At 43.1% G+C, this 17952-nt stretch overlaps 1 protein-coding gene across 1 annotated transcript in view; it reads left to right on the plus strand.

Moving 5' to 3' along the window:
• Positions 1-845: 845 nt before the first annotated feature.
• DNAL1 (dynein axonemal light chain 1) overlaps positions 846-17952 on the plus strand; it is a 30672-nt gene continuing 13565 nt past the window's right edge. Inside the window, exons 1-4 of the mRNA XM_056546072.1 lie at positions 846-940; positions 7968-8006; positions 9642-9751; positions 11068-11123. Coding sequence (XP_056402047.1) covers positions 938-940; positions 7968-8006; positions 9642-9751; positions 11068-11123 — 208 coding nt within the window. The 5' untranslated portion in view covers positions 846-937. The remainder of the gene's footprint in view (positions 941-7967; positions 8007-9641; positions 9752-11067; positions 11124-17952) is intronic.

Raw genomic sequence — 17952 nt, forward strand, 5'->3', positions numbered from 1 at the left:
AAATGCTGTGTGGATTCCGCTTGCACAGTTCACACTGCAGAATTTTGGCCATGGCTAGTCCGGATCCTGCCCAAAGAAAGAACCTGTTCATCCTTTTCCACTGAAGTCCATTTGTTCAATGCGACTTTTTTTCCCCCCAACACTTATTGCTGCGGTTGAATTTTGGGCAGTGCCGGTTCCGTCAGTTTGAAAGCAGGATTCTGAGCGGAAATTCTGTAGTGTGAATAGATCCTATGGGGGAGATTTATGAAAACCTGTCCATAGCAACCAATCAGATCACGTCTTTCATTTTTCAGAGGCCTTTAAAAAAAAAACAACAAAAACAAAATGTAATAAAAATAATAAAAATAAAGGGTTACTCCGCTCCCCAGCATCCGGAACATCAAATTCCGAACGCTGGGTGCGGGCTTCCGTGTTCACGCCCGCCCCCTTGTGACGGCCGTCGTGCGGAGTAACCCTTTAAAGAAGAAATTGGATTGCCATGGGCAACTGAGCAACCCCTGGACAGGTTTTGATAAATCTCCCCCTACATGTTCTTCAAGCTGCTGCAAAAATACATCTCCGAGTATGCTAAGACAGATCCTGTTGCAAAACTACAACTCCCAGCATGCCAGGACAGCCGAAGGCTGTCCTGGCATGCTGGGGGTTGTAGTTTTGCAACTGCTGGATAACTAGAGGTTGGAAAACACTTCTCTACCAAACTGTAATTTAGAATTTCATGGGTTACTACGGGCCCTATACATTTTTTTTATTTTTAGGTCACCATGGTGACTGTCACAACAACAAGCTCGTGCCACCACTTTTGATTGACTTTTTCCGGTTTGCATTGTTCCCCGCGCTCAGCACTTCCGCTGCGCGGTTCTGGCAGGACAGTGCGCATGCGTCGTCAGGTTGGCCGTCTCCTAGCAACCAGCAGAGCGACTGTAGCAACCGAAACATGGTAAGTACCGGCCGAGCTTTGTTCTCCCGTTAAGTTGTCGGTGTATATAACCCGGGTAATGGAAGCGGACGGCAGCTACGAGGGCTCCGGTGGTGCCGGGGGGATGGAATGTGGGGGCCGTGGCTGTAAACAGGGACGCGCATCTTACCATATTAAGCCTGGTTCACGGCGGTGCGCTGTCCTGTGTGGCGGATGGGGGCGGCTCTTGTCATGGCAGAGCTTTGGGGGTGGGGGTTACATTGTGCGGGGATGCTGAGAGTTGTAGTTCTACAATAGCACTTGATTATACACACTTGTTTTATTACAGTATTATGCTATTGTTAGGTATAGAGAGGGGGTTCTTCCCTTCTGAACCGCACCAGCATTGGGTCCTGTTCACATGTAGGACTACAGGACCGAGTGTCGTATGCTTTAGGCAGGGACTCCTCTCATTTAGTTGTGTGTGTACTTTTTTTTTTGTCAAACCCACACCTTTTTATGTCACCCTTTTTTGTGATGTTGTTAGGCTCAGTGCCAGTTTTCCAATTGCAGCAGGTTTTTTTTTTTCCAGAAAATCTTTTCGTTTTTCCTCTCATAGGGAGGGGAGAAAAAAAACATAAAAAAAAAAAAGCAAACATCGAGAATAAAAATGCAATGTGGATTTTTAAATTGGCGTTTATTTTCCCCACCCAATTCTTAAGATACGTTCCCATGAGCGGATTTACTTGTGAAGTCGCAACTTGTTTCCCGCTGCGAGTCTGAATAGGGGCAGGCTCTCCGCAGCCCATTTATGGCAATCTGCTGCACATAGCCTGTCCCCATTAAAACTCCTGCTGCGAGTTTGCAAGTAAACCCAGCTCATGTGAACATACCCTTAGGGTGAGTAGCAGGGTCTTTCCCGCAGCAAGTTACGCCACCATTCATTTGAATGGGTCCGCGGACAGTTTGCAAATCTGACACTGTTGCGAAATGAATGGTAGCTTAACTCGCTACGGGAAACCCACTGCTAGTTACTAGCATGTGAATGTACTTTTAGGGTTGTGGCTCACATTACAGATCCGCAGCGTATTTTAGGGGTAGTGTGCCTCCAGCTGTTGTCACCCCCTGCCCTGCAGGTTGCCGCGTGCATGCACAGTGTACGCAGACATCTCGGCACATGCAGTGCACTCGACAACTCACAGACTCCTGTGTGGCTGCTCGGAGCGGAGGATTGCCACTGTGAGCAGGCCAGGGGGCGAGGCAGCGGCAATCCGCAGCGAGGTAGCAACAGCTGGAGGCACACTATGGGTCGGGTCACTAGAGGATCCACAGTGTAAAATGCAAATCCGTTACGTGTGACCCTACCCTTAACCCCTATTAATTAAAAGTGTAATTAAAAAATAAAGTTGCTAGACACATAAAAATTTGATGTAAATGGCCAGGATTAGGTACTGAGTGATATATTTAACCTCTTCAGGACATAGGGCGTATGGATACGCCCTGAATCCCGAGTCCTTAAGGACCGAGGGCGTATCCATACGCCCGTGGGAATTCCGGCCCCCACCGCTAGCCGGTTGGGGACCGGAGCCGGATGCCTGCTGAAATCGTTCAGCAGGCATCCCGGCATATCGCCCAGGGGGGTCATTATGCCCCCCCATGTCGGCGATCGCCGCAGATCGCTGGACAATTCAGTCCAGCGATCTGCGGCGATTCCGGGTCAATCGGGTCTCCGGTGACCCGGTGACCCGGAATTACTGGCTGTTCGGGGCCGTCTCTGACGGCCCCGAACAGCCAGAGCCTGCAGGGGTGAGGTGGCACTGGTGCCACCTCACGATCGCCCTGATTCGTCGGCCGGATTACCGGCCGACCAATCAGGGCGCCTGCTGCGGGTGTCACTCCCGCACCCGCTCCGCCCCTCTTCCGGAGGACGTGAGCGAGTGCGGGAAGACGACCCCCGGTGCTGGGGACCCCGATCCCCGGCGCCCCTGTTGGGATCGGGGCCCCAGGAGCAGCTGCGGCGGCGGAGACGACGAGGGACTGACCTGCGCGGCTGGATCGTTGGAGGTGAGTGACAGCCTCCTGCTGTTGCTTAGCAACAGCTCCCAGCATGCAAAAAGGGCATGCTGGGAGCTGTAGTTATGCAACAGCAGGAGGCAGACCACCACAACTCCCAGCATGCCCTTATGGGCATGCTGGGACTTATGGTTTTGCAACAGCTGGAGGCACATTCTTTCTATGGAAAAGTGTACCTTCAGCTGTTGTATAACTACAACTCCCAGCTTGCACAAACAGCTAAAGTGCATGCTGGGAGTTGTAGTGGTGCATCTGCTGGTTGCATAACTACAACTCCCAGCATGCCCGTTGGCTGTCGGTGACTGCTGAGAGTTGTAGTTTTGCAACAGCTGAAGGCACACTGGTTGTGAAACTCAGAGTTTTTTTTTACCTAACTCAGTGTTTCACAACCGGTGTGCCTCCAGCTGTTGCAAACTACAACTCTCAGCAGTCACCGTACACCATGCACCGTACATGCTGGGAGTTGTAGTTTTGCAACAGCTGGAGGCACACTGGTTGCGAAACACTGAGTTAGGTCACAAACTCAGTGATACATAACCAGTGTGCCTACAGTTGTTGCAAAACTGCAACTCTCAGCAGTCACCGACAGCCAACGGGCATGCTGGGAGTTGTAGTTATGCAACAGCTGGATGTCCCCCCCCCCAATGTGAACGTACAGGGTACACTCACATGGGCGGAGGCTTACAGTAAGTATCGGGCTGCAAATTTGAGCTGCCGCAAACTTTCTGCTGCAGCTCAAATTGCCAGCGAGAAACTACTGTGAACCCCCGCCCGTGCGACTGTACCCTAAAAACACTACACTACACTAACACAAAAAATAAAATAAAAAGTAAAAAACACTACATATACACATACCCCTACACAGCCCCCCTCCCCTCCCCAATAAAAATGAAAAACGTCTGGTACACCACTGTTTCCAGAACGGAGCCTCCAGCTGTTGCAAAACAACTCCCAGTATTGTCGGACAGCCGTTGACTGTCCAGGCATGCTGGGAGTTTTGCAACAGCTGGAGGCACCCTGTTTGGGAATCACTGGCGTAGAATACCCCTATGTCCACCCCTATGCAATCCCTAATTTAGGCCTCAAATGCGCATGGCGCTCTCACTTTGGAGCCCTGTCGTATTTCAAGGCAACAGTTTAGGGTCACATATGGGGTATCGCCGTACTCGGGAGAAATTTTGTTACAAATTTTGGGGGGTATTTTCTGCTTTTACCCTTTTTAAAAATGTAAAATTTTGGGGAAAACAAGCATTTTAGGTAAAAAAAAAAATTTTTTTTTACATATGCAAAAGTCGTGAAACACCTGTGGGGTATAAAGGTTCACTTAACCCCTTGTTACGTTCCCCGAGGGGTCTAGTTTCCAAAATGGTATGCCATGTGGTTTTTTTTTGCTATCCTGGCACCATAGGGGCTTCCTAAATGCGGCATGCCCCCAGAGCAAAATTTGCGTTCAAAAAGCCAAATGTGACTCCTTCTCTTCTGAGACCTGTAGTGCGCCAGCAGAGCACTTTTCACCCCCATATGGGGTGTTTTCTGAATCGGGAGAAATTGGGCTTCAAATTTTTAGGGGTATTTTCTGCTATTACCCTTTTTAAAAATAAAATTTTTGGGGGAAAACAAGCATTTTAGGTAAAAATTTTTATTTATTTTTTACATTTGCAAAAGTCGTGAAACACCTGTGGGGTATTAAGGTTCACTTTATCCCATGTTACATTCCCCGAGGGGTCTAGTTTCCAAAATGGTATGCCATGTGTTTTTTTTTTGCTGTTCTGGCACCATAAGGGCTTCCTAAAGGTAACATGCCCCCCAAAAACCATTTCAGAAAAACGTACTCTCCAAAATCCCCTTGTCGCTCCTTCCCTTCTGAGCCCTCTACTGCGCCCGCCGAACACTTTACATAGACATATGATGTATGTGCTTACTCGAGAGAAATTGGGCTACAAATACAAGTAAAAATTTTGTCCTTTTACCCCTTGTAAAAATTCAAAAATTGGGTCTACAAGAACATGTGAGTGTAAAAAATGAAGATTGTGAATTTTCTCCTTCACTTTGCTGCTATTCGTGTGAAACACCTAAAGGGTTAAAACGCTGACTGAATGTCATTTTGAATACTTTGGGGGGTGTAGTTTTTATAATGGGGTCATTTATGGGGTATTTCTAATATGAAGACCCTTCAAATCCACTTCAAACCTGAACTGGTCCCTGAAAAATACTGAGTTTGAAAATTTTGTGAAAAATCGGAAAATTGCAGCGGACCGTTGAAGCCCTCTAGTGTCTTCCAAAAGTAAAAACTCATCAATTTTATGATGCAAATATAAAGTAGACATATTGTATATGTGAACCAAAAAAAAATGTATTCGTAATATCCATTTTCCTTACAAGCAGAAAGCTTCAAAGTTAGAAAAATGCTAAATTTTCAAATTTTTCATCAAATTTACGGATTTTTCACCAAAAAAGGATGCAAGTATCGACAAAAATTTACCACTATGTTAAAGTAGAATATGTCACGAAAAAACAATCTCGGAATCAGAATGATAACTAAAAGCATTCCAGAGTTATTAATGTTTAAAGTGACAGTGGTCAGATGTGCAAAAAACGCTCCGGTCCTTAAGGCCAAAATGGGCTCCGTCCTGAAGGGGTTAAAAAAAAATTTTTTTTTTTTTTTTTTATTGGATCTGATGGGTACCCTTTAAGCCCCCACAGGTGTTTGACAACTTTTCGGTAAAGTTTGATGTGTAAATGAATTTTTTTTGCTAAATTGCAGTTTTTCCCCCAAATTTATAATTTTTACAAGAGGTAATAGGAGAAAATGCCCCACCCCCCCCCCCCCCCCCCCCCCAAAAAAAAAAAAAAAAAAAAAAAGTTGTAACCCCATTTCTTCTGAGTATGGAAATACCCCATGTGTGGATATAAAGTGCTCTGCGGGCGCACTACAATGCTCAGAAGAGAAGGAGCCACTTTTGGCTTTTTGAAAGCTAATTTTGCTTAAATGGGTTTTGGGGGGCATGTCCCATTTAGGAAGCCTCTATGGTGCCATAACAGCAAAAAACGCAATGTGGAATTCAAATTGATATCTTGCCCAATAGGAATTCATGAATTATATGAATGAATCACTTGACTTTGGGATAAAAAGCCAAAGAAAAATCACCTATACTAACACAGTCTATTTAATAAAACAAACAAAAAAAAAACCCTGCATCTTGGTAGTAAAACATGAGGGGGCGTTTTTTTTCTGGCCAAACAAAAGTTTTGTGGGATCCCGACAGTTCATTGGTTTTTCAGCATTTACAGATAAAGGGCACAATAACCCATGCGCTTCACTTGTACTCCTTGCCAAACTGCAACAATTTGTAATGAAGAGTGCAAGAACTGCGCAGCACACTACTGTCCTGTAACTGCAATGTGTGAACCCAGCCTAATGGATCCTCCTGGGCTGCAGTCATGGTGGGTGCAATGGGGAAAATGTATCAAAACTTGCAAAGAGGAAGAACCGTAATATCAATCTTTCATTTTTCACAGGCCTTTTTAAAATAAAAGATTTAAAGGGATACTCCGCCTACAGACATCTTATCCCCTATCCAAAGGACGTGGCGTGTCATCACGTCTCCGGCCGTCCAAACCTAGCGTTCTAAACATACTGTTTATTCATTGCTGGGTACGGCATGGAGATCGTGGTGGGACCCAGCGACGGGACCCCTGTGATCTGACATCTTATCCCCTATCCTTTGGATAGGGGGATAAGATGTCTGTGGGTGGAGTACCCTTTATCTGATTGGTTGCTATGGGAAACTGCACCACTCTTCCTCTACACAGGTTTTGATAAATCTCCCCCAATGTCCTAGCACAACCCCTTCTAGATTTTTATTTATAGGATGCATTGTGGGTCTTCACACAGAACCAGCAGCATCGGGCATTTACAGTTGTAAAATTACTCAATCCCATTGTGGGGGAATGTTCACACGGAGGGGAATTTATCAATGTGGATGCTTTTTGGCACTCTTTTTAGTTGTGGTGAATTTTTTTTGTTGTCTTAGGGCTTTTGTTGGTGATAAATCCCAGGTATTCGGCAATTTTTTTACTTGTCTTTTTGTTACAGTTTAAAGCCCCCAGCACTTACTCATACCAAATATGTTACCATAACCAGAGGCAATGTCAACTTAATAGTTAAAGATTGGCAAAAGTCTAATCCATTTTACTTTATTAAGAACTACTTTACATTACAAAACCTGAAAATAAATAACTCACCAACACTGTCAACAAAGTAGGGTCTGTGAAATGGACAAATTTGTAAGTGTGGTCCTTGGGTGGTGTAACAAAAAAATTTCCCTTTTATGCAATTATAATTTTTTTTTTTTTTTAAGTCACACTTGATAAATCAATGTCCACTTCATCTGCCCCAAAAAAAAGATTACTACCAGTAGACACAATTTGTGGAATTGTGATGTTGAAAAGTCACAACCTGTGACAGATATGCAGCTTTTCACAACACAAAAAGGTGTCCAAATCCAATCCCTATTGAATTTGGATAATGAGCAACTACTCTGTAACATATAAAAATACCTTAATTTCCTTTGTGTGAACATGTCCCTAAGGTACATTCACATTTACAGGATCTTCTGCAGATTTGATGTAATGTTTAATCATTCACTTACTTTAATATCTGCAGCCAATCTTAACTTCCGTGTCCACTAAGCAGCAGAATCCTATAAAGATAAGTGGGATTCATTCGTATTGTGCATGGGCCCTAAGGCTATGCTTACACATTAACATTTTGAATCTGTATAAGAAAATTTGCAGATTTGTAACCAATTTTTTAACTGCATAAACAGTGATATACAGTACCTAGTATACTCCAAATGGAGGGTAACACTAATGTGAACAGAGCCATATACAGTATTGAAATGTCTTTCCGCTCAGGACGACACCTGGCCCCTTTTTGATAGCTTGTGCATTATTGTTCTTTTTTTTTTCCAATTGTTCTTGTGTTTTATCCTAGGCTAAAGCAACAACTATTAAAGATGCGCTGTCCAAATGGGTAAGTTTCTACTCAGTGGTGTCAGTTTTGATGTATAGTCAAGCCCTACTAAGGCTAAGTTTCCACTTGTTTTTTTTTCTTGCAATTTTTGGAATACTGCCACTGCAGTTTTTGAGCCAAAGCCAGAAATGTAGTCAAAAGGAATAGAACATATAAAGGAAGGACTTATATTTCTCCTCCCTTATGGATCCACTTCTGAGACTGGGTTCACACTACGTTTTAAGCAATACAGGACCATTGATAGCTGGGGGGAGGGAAAACCGGGCGCTCCTGTATCCCGGCCTCATGCAGCCCGTATTTAATGCTTTTCAATGGGCTCATTTTTACCCCGGTTCTCTAACAGACTTAAAACCGTGATAGACCACGGTTTTAGGTCTGGTGGGAAAACTGTATACGTGGCAAAAATGAGCCGACCGGAGTCAGCGTTTGACTACGGTCGGCTCATTGAAATGCATTACATATGAGCCGGATGCAGCTGGGATACAGGAGCGCCCGGTTTTCGCTCCCCCCAGCTGTATATGGTCCAGTATTGCTTAAAACGTAGTGTGAATCCAGCCTGACTTTGGCTCAAAAACTGCATACAGATTGAAAGTATATGTAATTCTCACCCTATAGGATAGGGATACGTTTCTGAAAAACGTATCCCCTATTCGCCACACCCCCTCCGTATATCTATGGGAGAACTGTTTTGCTATCTTCGGCATAGACATATATAGAGGGGGTGTGGTGGCCCTCGCTCCAGGCGGGAGTCTTGACACGCTGCTCCAGGAGAGAGCCGGTGCCGTGTACAGTAGAACGCGGGGGGGTCCGACATATAGGAGATACGTTTTTCAGTAATTATGAGGATGAGACTTCTTCTTTAACCAATGTAAAAGCTGAAATCCATCAGATAGTGCCAGAATTAAGAAACCTGTCATGGAATCCTAGTATCCTCTATACTTGTTCTGCATTCTGTTGTTTTATTCATGTAAAAATAAGATTGCAATGAAGATCAGTGGAATCTAAATAGGCAGATTTCATGCACTGGACATGTAGGAGAATATTCAACTCTACCGAGGCAGATGGGAAGCGGAATTATGTAGGTGGCTTTTGTGAAAAGTCTCACAAAATTAGCATGGGAAAGATTTAGAAGTTATCACAGGGCAGGTCAACCCTGCCCTATATAACTCTGACAATGAATACAATTGTTGCATGGCCACCACTCTCTGTGACATTAAGGTTACAACAGTTCTGTTGTAGCAAAGTCTGTGCACCATTTGATAAGTTTGTCACGTGACGCCACTAATTCCGTAACTTTTTACCAAGAAAGCCAGTACTGAAGAAAGTACAGATTTGCTAAATTCCCCTCACTGTGCTTAACTTGGCTGTATATACAAAAGTCCTAAAACTGTGAATGGGAGTGGAGGCCGAGCATGCACATTGCCACTCCGTTCAGTGCCCCCTCCTCACACTGATCAGCTAGTTATTCCTTATCTTGTGAATTGGAGATAACTTTTACTTGTACGACAACCCCTTAAATGTCTTCCTTATGGCTCCACAGAATAACCAGATATTAATTTGTGGTCCTTTTGAGGAGTACATATGATTTATAATATCATTATCATAAATATACACTTTTCTGCATCCTTTGTTTAGGAAGAAAAGACAGGGCAGAAAGCGGCAGAAGCCAAAGAAGTGAAGCTGTACGCACAGATACCACCTATTGAGAAGATGGATGCATCTCTATCTACACTAGTCAATTGCGAGTAAGCATTGTTCAGACATACTTTCCCAGCCGATTTGACATTGGGTGAGAAGAGGCATAAGTGCACACTGGGTGAATAAGCCAGTACTCTACCTGTATACCATTATTTCACTTGTGTGGGGGTACCAACCTAATAACAGCATAGGTTGTAGTACTAGTCCTGATGTGCCGCTCACACATACCTAATGCGTATTTGGGAAGATCTTTTAAAACCTGTGTAAAGTAAGAGTGGTGCAGTTGTCCAGAGAAAGATATCAGAATGCGTCTTTAATTTTTAAACCCCTGGAGGATGCAGGGCATAAATGTATGCCCTGCACCCCCTCCTGTTCTATGAACCACACTTCATAGCTGGTTGGTCCTGGCTGCTATTAGTAGCAGGGACCCATGGCTAATGCCAAACATCAACGATCAGGATGATATCGGTATTAAGCCTTTTGACGCCGTGATCAGAGTTGATAGCGGCATCTAAAATGCCAAAAGTCAATTTCCAGTTAGCTTATTGGAGCTGATTGGGACACGAGTGGCAAAATCACGGGGTCCTGATCAACTGAGAGGACAGGCGGAGGTCTCTTTCCTATGTTCATCCCGTACGATCGGCACTTCAATCCTGCAGGCAGCCTTATGGGGACAAAAAATAGTGAATAAAAGGTAAAAAATAAAAATAAAAAAAGCTTTTCCCTTATAGATTTAAATCACCCCTTTTCCCATTTTTTTAAATTAAATCTGTCACCAGTGTCACCTGCACTAACCTGTCGGTACCGACAGGTAGTGCAGGTGACACTGATGACAACGGTACTCACCTTATCCGGTTCCGTGCAGGGGATCTCCGGTAATCTTCTCTGCTAGCTTCAGTTCCGGGCACGGGCGGAGCTTAGTGACGTTACCATTGCTGTTCTCTAGCAGTGGGACCCAGCGGTGAGCAGCAGTGGTGACGTCACGAAGCTCCGACCATCCCCAAGCCGGGCCCGGAGCTGAAGATTCTGGAGAAGATTACTGGAGATCCCCTGATATCAAAACAAATATAGTCCCAATAAAAACGAAAGATACCTGGGATAAAAAATTTACCACATACAGCCCGGTAAAAGAAAAAGTGTTCTAGGGGTCAGAAGAGGAAAATTTAAAGCATACTAATTTCCGTAAAAAATTAGATTTTTTTAAAAAGTAGTAAAAAAAAAAACCTATATAAATTGGGTATCATTGTAATCAAAAGGACCTGCAGAGTAAAGATTTTGTGGTAAAAGGAGTGATGTAAGTACAATTGGTGGCACGATAAACAACCTCTATCAGTAGAATCCTAATTACTGCCTCTTTCCTCAGGAAATTATCACTTTCCACCAATTGCATTGAAAAAATAGCCAATCTGAACGGACTGAGTAAGTACAGTTTTGTTTCTTGTTTTCCAAACTGTTTGTTGTGACCTACTGGTTGCTTGTATCAGTTCAAATTATATATATAATTCATTGAATAGTTATAATGAAATCTGATTATACAGTAAAGGAAAAAAAAATATTTGATCCTCTTGTTGGTTATGAATGTTTGCCCACTGGCAAATAAATGATCAGATAGGTGGATTGGGAGGAGGTTTATTTGATCCCTGGCCACTCCCCTTTGTCTGACGGCCCCGTAGCATTTGCATACTCAGCATTCATTGTACATACCCCACTGTTTTCTCTCCACACCGTGGACAGTACAACGGTCTATGTTAATTAATTATATTGCATTAAATTATAAAGTATAATCTCAGTAGTCCATGCATAGCCAATACATTCCTACCAGTCTAATACACCATGGGAGAGATTTATCAAGACCTGTGTAGAGGAAAAGTTGATCAGTTGCCCATAGCAACCAATTAGATTGCTTCTTTCATTTTTAAAAAGGCCTCTGTAAAATGTAAGGAGAGATCTGATTGGTTCCTATGAGCAACTACACCACTCTTCCTCTACAGAGGTTTTTTTTTTTTTTTTTTTTTTATAAATATCACCCTAAGGGTCTATTCACACGGCAGAATTTCCACCTGAAATTAAAAAGCCCCATACACTTCTATGGGTTTCAACGGGAGTGCAGAAACCCATAGAAGTGTATGTGGCTTTCATTTCAGGCGGAAATTCTGCCGTGTGAATAGACCCTAAGTATGTAAATCTGAAATATACACTGCTCAAAAAAATAAAGGGAACACTAAGATAACACATCCTAGATCTGAATGAACTTATCGTATGAAATACTTTCGTCTTTACATAGTTGAATGTGTTGACAACAAAATCATACACAAATTATCAATGGAAATCAAATTTATCAACCCATGGAGGTCTGGATATGGAGTCACACTCAAAATCAAAGTGGAAAACCACACTACAGGCTGATCCAACTTTGATGTAATGTCCTTAAAACAAGTCACAATGAGGGTCAGTAGTGTGTGTGGCCTCCACGCGCCCGTATGACCTCCCTACAATGCCTGGGCATGCTCCTGGTGAGGTGGCGGATTGTCTCCTGAGGGATGTCCTCCCGGACCTGGACTAAAGCATCCGCCAACTCCTGGACAGTGTGTGGTGCAACGTGGTGTTGGTGGATGGAGCGAGACATGATGTCCCAGATGTGCTCAGTCGGATTCAGGTCTAGGGAACGGGCGGGCCAGTCCATAGCATCAATGCCTTCCTCCTGCAGGAACTGCTGACACACTCCAGCCACATGAGGTAAAGCATTGTCTTGTATTAGGAGGAACCCAAGGCCAACCGCACCAGCATATGGTCTCACAAGGGGTCTGAGGATCTCATCTCGGTACTCAGTGGCAGTCAGGCTACCTCTGGCAAGCACATGGAGGGCTGTGTGAAGAAATGCCACCCCACACCATTACTGACCCACCGCCAAACTGGTCATGCTTGAGGATGTTGCAGGCAGCAGAACGTTCACGGCATCTCCAGACTCCGTCACATGTGCTCAGTGTGAACCTGCTTTCCTCTGTGAAGAGCACAGGGCGCCAGTGGTGGATTTGCCAGTCTTGGTGTTCTTTGGCAAATGCTAAACGTCCTGCACGGTGTTAAGCTGTAAGCACAACCCACACCTGTGGATGTCGGGCCCTCATACCACCCTCATGGAGTCTGTTTCTGACCATTTGAGTGGACACATGCACATTTGTGGCCTGCTGGAGGTCATCTTGCAGGGCTCTGGCAGTTCTCCTCCTTGCACAAAGGCGGAGGTAGCTGTCCTGCTACTGGGTTGTTGCCCTCCTACAGCCTCCTCCACGTCTCCTGATGTACTGGCCTGTCTCCTGGTAGCACCTCCATGCTCTGGACACAACGCTGACAGACACAGCAAACCTTCTTGCTACAGCTCGCATTGATGTGCCATCCTGGATAAGCTGCACTACCTGAGCCACTTGTGTGGGTTGTAGACTCAGTCTCATGCTGCCACTAGAGTGAAAGCACCGCCAGCATTCAAAAGTGACCAAAACATCAGCCAGGAAGCATAGGAACTGAGAAGTGGTCTGTGGTCACCACCTGCAGAACCACTCCTTTATTGGGGGGTGTCTTGCTAATTGCCTATAATTTCCAGCTGTTGTCCGTTCCACTAGCACACCAGAATGTGAAATTGATTGTCAATCAGTGTTGCTGCCTGTGTGGACAGTGTTATTTCACTGAAGTGTCATTGACTTGGAGTTACATTGTGTTGTGTTCCCTTTATTTTTTTGAGAACGTGTAGGTACACGCACATTATCTTGCCGAAGCATGATCTCCAACGTGTATCAAAAAGATGGGTGGGGGCTGTTTCACGCATTTGCTACTCTTCAACGGACCCTGCCCTCCCCCATTGAGATTACCAGTTAAAACATGCCCCTGGTGACATCAGTGGGAGATGCGGCCTACAAAATTGCTATTTAACCCCTTTGGGATGCAGGGTGTACCTGTACGCCCTACACCCGTTGCTGCGATATAACGTGGGGTCACTGCGTTATATCGGGTTGGTCCCGAAGGCTAACAGTAGCCAGGACCGTGGCTTATACCGGACATCAGCAATCACGTTGATGTCTGGTATTAACCCTTTAGACGTGGCGCTCAAAGTTGATCGCCCCGTCTAAAGTAAAAAAAAAAAAAAAAAAAAAAAACATACAGCTGTACAGACACAAGGAGGGTCCCTACCTGCCTCCTTGTTTTCCGATCGCCGAATGACTGCTCCGTGCCTGAGATCCAACCAGGAGCAGTTGAGTGCCGAAAACACTGATCAATGCTAAGCTATGGCATTGCATTGATCAGTGTGGACAATCAGTGTAATGCATGTTATAGTCCCATATGGGGGCTATAACATTGCAAAAAAATTGTTAATAAATGTGATTTAACCCCTTCCCTAATCAAAGTTTGAATCACCCCCCCTTTTCCCATTTACAAAAAAAAATTGTGTAAATAAATATAAACATATGTGGTATAGTAAATGTCCGAACTATAAAAATATATAGTTAATTAACCCGCATGGTCAATGGCGTACACGTAAATAAAAATCCGAAATAGCTTGTTTTTGGTCACTTTTTATACCATAAAAAAATTAATAAAAATTGTTCAAAAAGTCTTATCAAAACAAAAATGGTACCAATAAAATCTTCAGCTCACGGCGCAAAAAATGAGCCCTCATACATCCCCCATATGCGGAAAAATAAAAAAGTTATAGGGCTCAGAAGATGACAATTTTAAACATATTCACTTTTGTGCATGTAGTTATGATTTTTTCCAGAAATAAGACAAAATCAAACCTATATAAGTAGAATATCATTTTAATCGTATGGACCAAAAGAATAAAGAAATGGTGTAATTTTTACCGAAAAATGCACTGCATGGCGTTTTTTTTTTTTTTTTTTTCAATTCTGTCACACAATTATTATTTTTTTGTTTTGCCGTAGAGTTTTGGGTAAAATGACTGATGTCATTACAAAGTAGAATTGGTGGCGCAAAAAAAAGAGTCTGAAGCGCAAAATTGAAAGGGTTGTGCTTTTTAAAAGGTAAGGAGGAAAAAACAAAAGGGCAAAAACGGAAAAACCCTGAGTCCTTAAGGTGTTAAAAACACATTAAAATCAATACAGTGATACAAAATAGAAAACTTAGAAAAACATGCACTAAATCTGTTCTTTTATTAAGCCCACCAAATTCTTGGGTGTTAGTAGGTAAAATCCAGCGTGTCTCTAGTTGTCTTACACTTTCTTCAGATATGTCCGGTCGCGTTCCCTCTGACGCTGTAGAAAAAGCACTGGAGGGAAACTTATTGTAGAACTGATCCCATTCATTTGAGTTGAGTTGATTTCAGTTCACATTCATCAGGTTTTTCAAGTTGGATCCCGGTAGGTGGAGCACAACGCATGGGCACCGGACTGGGGAACACATTTTGCTGTGTTTTCCTGTCCGTCATGCACAATAAAGAACGCAGGATCCTTAACAACTGATGCACTTTTCTCATGTGTACAGCGAGTTTAGGCTAAGCTGGATGCCTGACATATATGACCCAAGCCTTAGAAGTTTTCGTCTGTCCAGTTTATCTTTTGATTCAACATTTTTTAGACCCATAAAGCACAATACTTTGGCTTTGCCTCCATGTTCTTGAGTGACATGTACAATAAGACAGGGCACATCTTTTCCCAATCTTATTGACCAAATTTGTTTCCTGAATCTCATATTTAACCTACAAGTTGTACTGCCAGCATAGAACCGCCCGCATTCACAAGTCACAGCGTACACCACATACTTCCTTCTGCAACACATGAACTATGGTAAATCCTTGTTTATACTACCTATTAACACGACACAGTTAGGAATAAACTGGGGACACCCCTTTGGTGATATCATCTGTAACCAAGTTTCTTGATTATTATATTTTTCTGCTGCAAACTAAGGTATCATTTAGGTTCATTGGTGGAGATTCATCAAGCTGTTCCAGTCATTTATTTGGCTGTAAAAAGGTGCAATTATGCAAAATTTTTTGATTTTTGCGCAATTCTTTTGCACCTTTTTGAAATAGACGTTTTTTGAAAATTTGGCTGTGTGCTGCAGGGCGGTGCAGTTGCCCATGCAGTGAACAATATTTATTAACTGCGCCTTTGTTAAAAGGCGCAACATTTTTGCACAAACATAAAAAAAAACATAAAAAAACGCAAATGTAGACCATGACTAACTTGGCTTAGAAAAAAAAGCTAAACCACAGTGAAAAGACTTTCAAGCATGGGGAACCACTTATTTAGAAAGGAGTCCTCTTTAAGAATAGAGTAATCCAAATTAGGTAACAACTAAGCACCAAGCAGGATTGTGTGACAGAATTGTTTTTTGAAAAAGATCAATACATTATTATGAGGAGCAATATATTTGGACAGATTAGTACATAGAATTTGGACATGCCAGACAAGCTAGTATCGTTCCATTCCAATTCCGATTTCCTATTTGGCAACAGCTGGAGACACCACTGCTGTCCTTGTATTTTCTAACAACCAGCTGGAGAGAGTATTCATGTATTTGGGTTGCTCCGGGAGCAAAATCGCCATAAATTCTTACATACCTAATAAACTGGAGAGCGCAAAGTGAGGGCCCCAAGTTTTGTGACCAGGGGGTGGTGAAAATCCTTTTCACAATGGCCAAGAAAACACTGCAGGGGAGAGAGCTCGGTAACAGGTAAGCTGCGTTTAGTCTGAAGGTTGGTGCATGTGTCTTAACAGACAGATGCAAAGGCTCTCTGTTATTCCAACTTGGGGCACGCAAATTCTGTTGCGCTCGCTAGGTTGTTATGATCAATTTTGGCGATTAAGCACCAGGAGCAACCAACATACCTAAGTAATCTCTACGGCTTTGTGGGGTTAAAACAAGCACCAGTAGTAGTGTCTCCAGCTGTTGCCAGACTGTACAGAACTTTCTGTATGACAATTTTGTAATTAAAAAAGGGCCATCAGTACCCTGGTAATGTCTGGCATTCTGTGTAGCTTTTATTTTAGCTTTGTTCAAATATAAGACAGTCAGAATTTTTTTTAACATGAAACACATACAACTAGGGCAACCTGCCATGACAGCACCTTCTGTCCCGAGCACACAGGTCTCTGGAGCACAGGCAACTCAGTCTGAGGCAAAACCAAAGCAAACTTTCAATTTGGCGGCTCACAGCTGTTTGTGAGATGAATTTAAATTTGCATTATATTTATTCAAGTCTGTGGGCCTTTTTGATAAATTTGGTGCACAACAGCAAAAAACTGAAAAAACAAAAAAACACCCAAAAAAGGACTTTGCACAGCAAAACAATGATAAATCCCCCCTGTTGTTCTTCTGAAGGTAATAAGGTTCATTTGCAATCTTACATATCTCTGCACTAGACTCCAGTGTGTACTGATGATTTTCCTAATAAAATAAGCTAAGGAGCTTAAATTGAAGGAGAACAAAAATGGTTTTTCGTTCTCTAAGAAAGCGGAATTAGGAGGAAATAGAGTTCTTAGATGTGTTAGTTTGAAAAACAGATGGTGAGTTACTAACAAAAGGTTACAGAGAGCCAACTGCTTCTAATACTCTACTAAATTTTTCAAGCTATCCCCCTGTTCACACTAATTTAGCAGTCCCTTATGTACAGTTTCTGCATTTAAGAAGGATAAAAAACAATGATGAGGTATTTACCCAGCAGGCATTAGCATTAATGGAATGCCTAAGAGCTAGAGGCTAACCACAAGACATGCTAACCCAAGCACTAGTGAAAGCAAGTAAAACAGATCAAAGGTTTCTTTAATTATTAAAAAAATATAGGAAAAAACATCGGAGGTACTAGGGTGAAAAATCAAAGAACAATGGACCTTTTATGTTTCCAAAAAATGTAGCTCTTAAGGGTGCATTCACCTCACGTTTTTGCCATACAATTGCCGTATATGGTTTTCTATTTGAAAACTATATACCACCTTATAGCAAACAGTATAGATTGAGCTACCATACAAAAAAAAATTTCCCCAGTTTTGTGCACGTTACAGTTTTTTAAACTTTACTTCCCAGCTGCCTGGGACTCCTACAGCACTGTGGTACTACTACTGATCCCATCATGGAACAGACTCTGTCAGAGTAGTAGTATCCCCTGGCTGCGGTGACTCTGCAGGATCACTTGTACTACACCCATCATTGAACAGAGTCTGTTCCATGTTGGGAGTAGTAGTACAGGGGCTGAGGGACCGATAAAACTTCTGAGACCCGCTGCCATCCTAACTTATAA

This window comes from Hyla sarda, chromosome 11 (genome assembly GCF_029499605.1).
Source record: "Hyla sarda isolate aHylSar1 chromosome 11, aHylSar1.hap1, whole genome shotgun sequence".
Lineage (NCBI taxonomy): Eukaryota > Metazoa > Chordata > Amphibia > Anura > Hylidae > Hyla > Hyla sarda.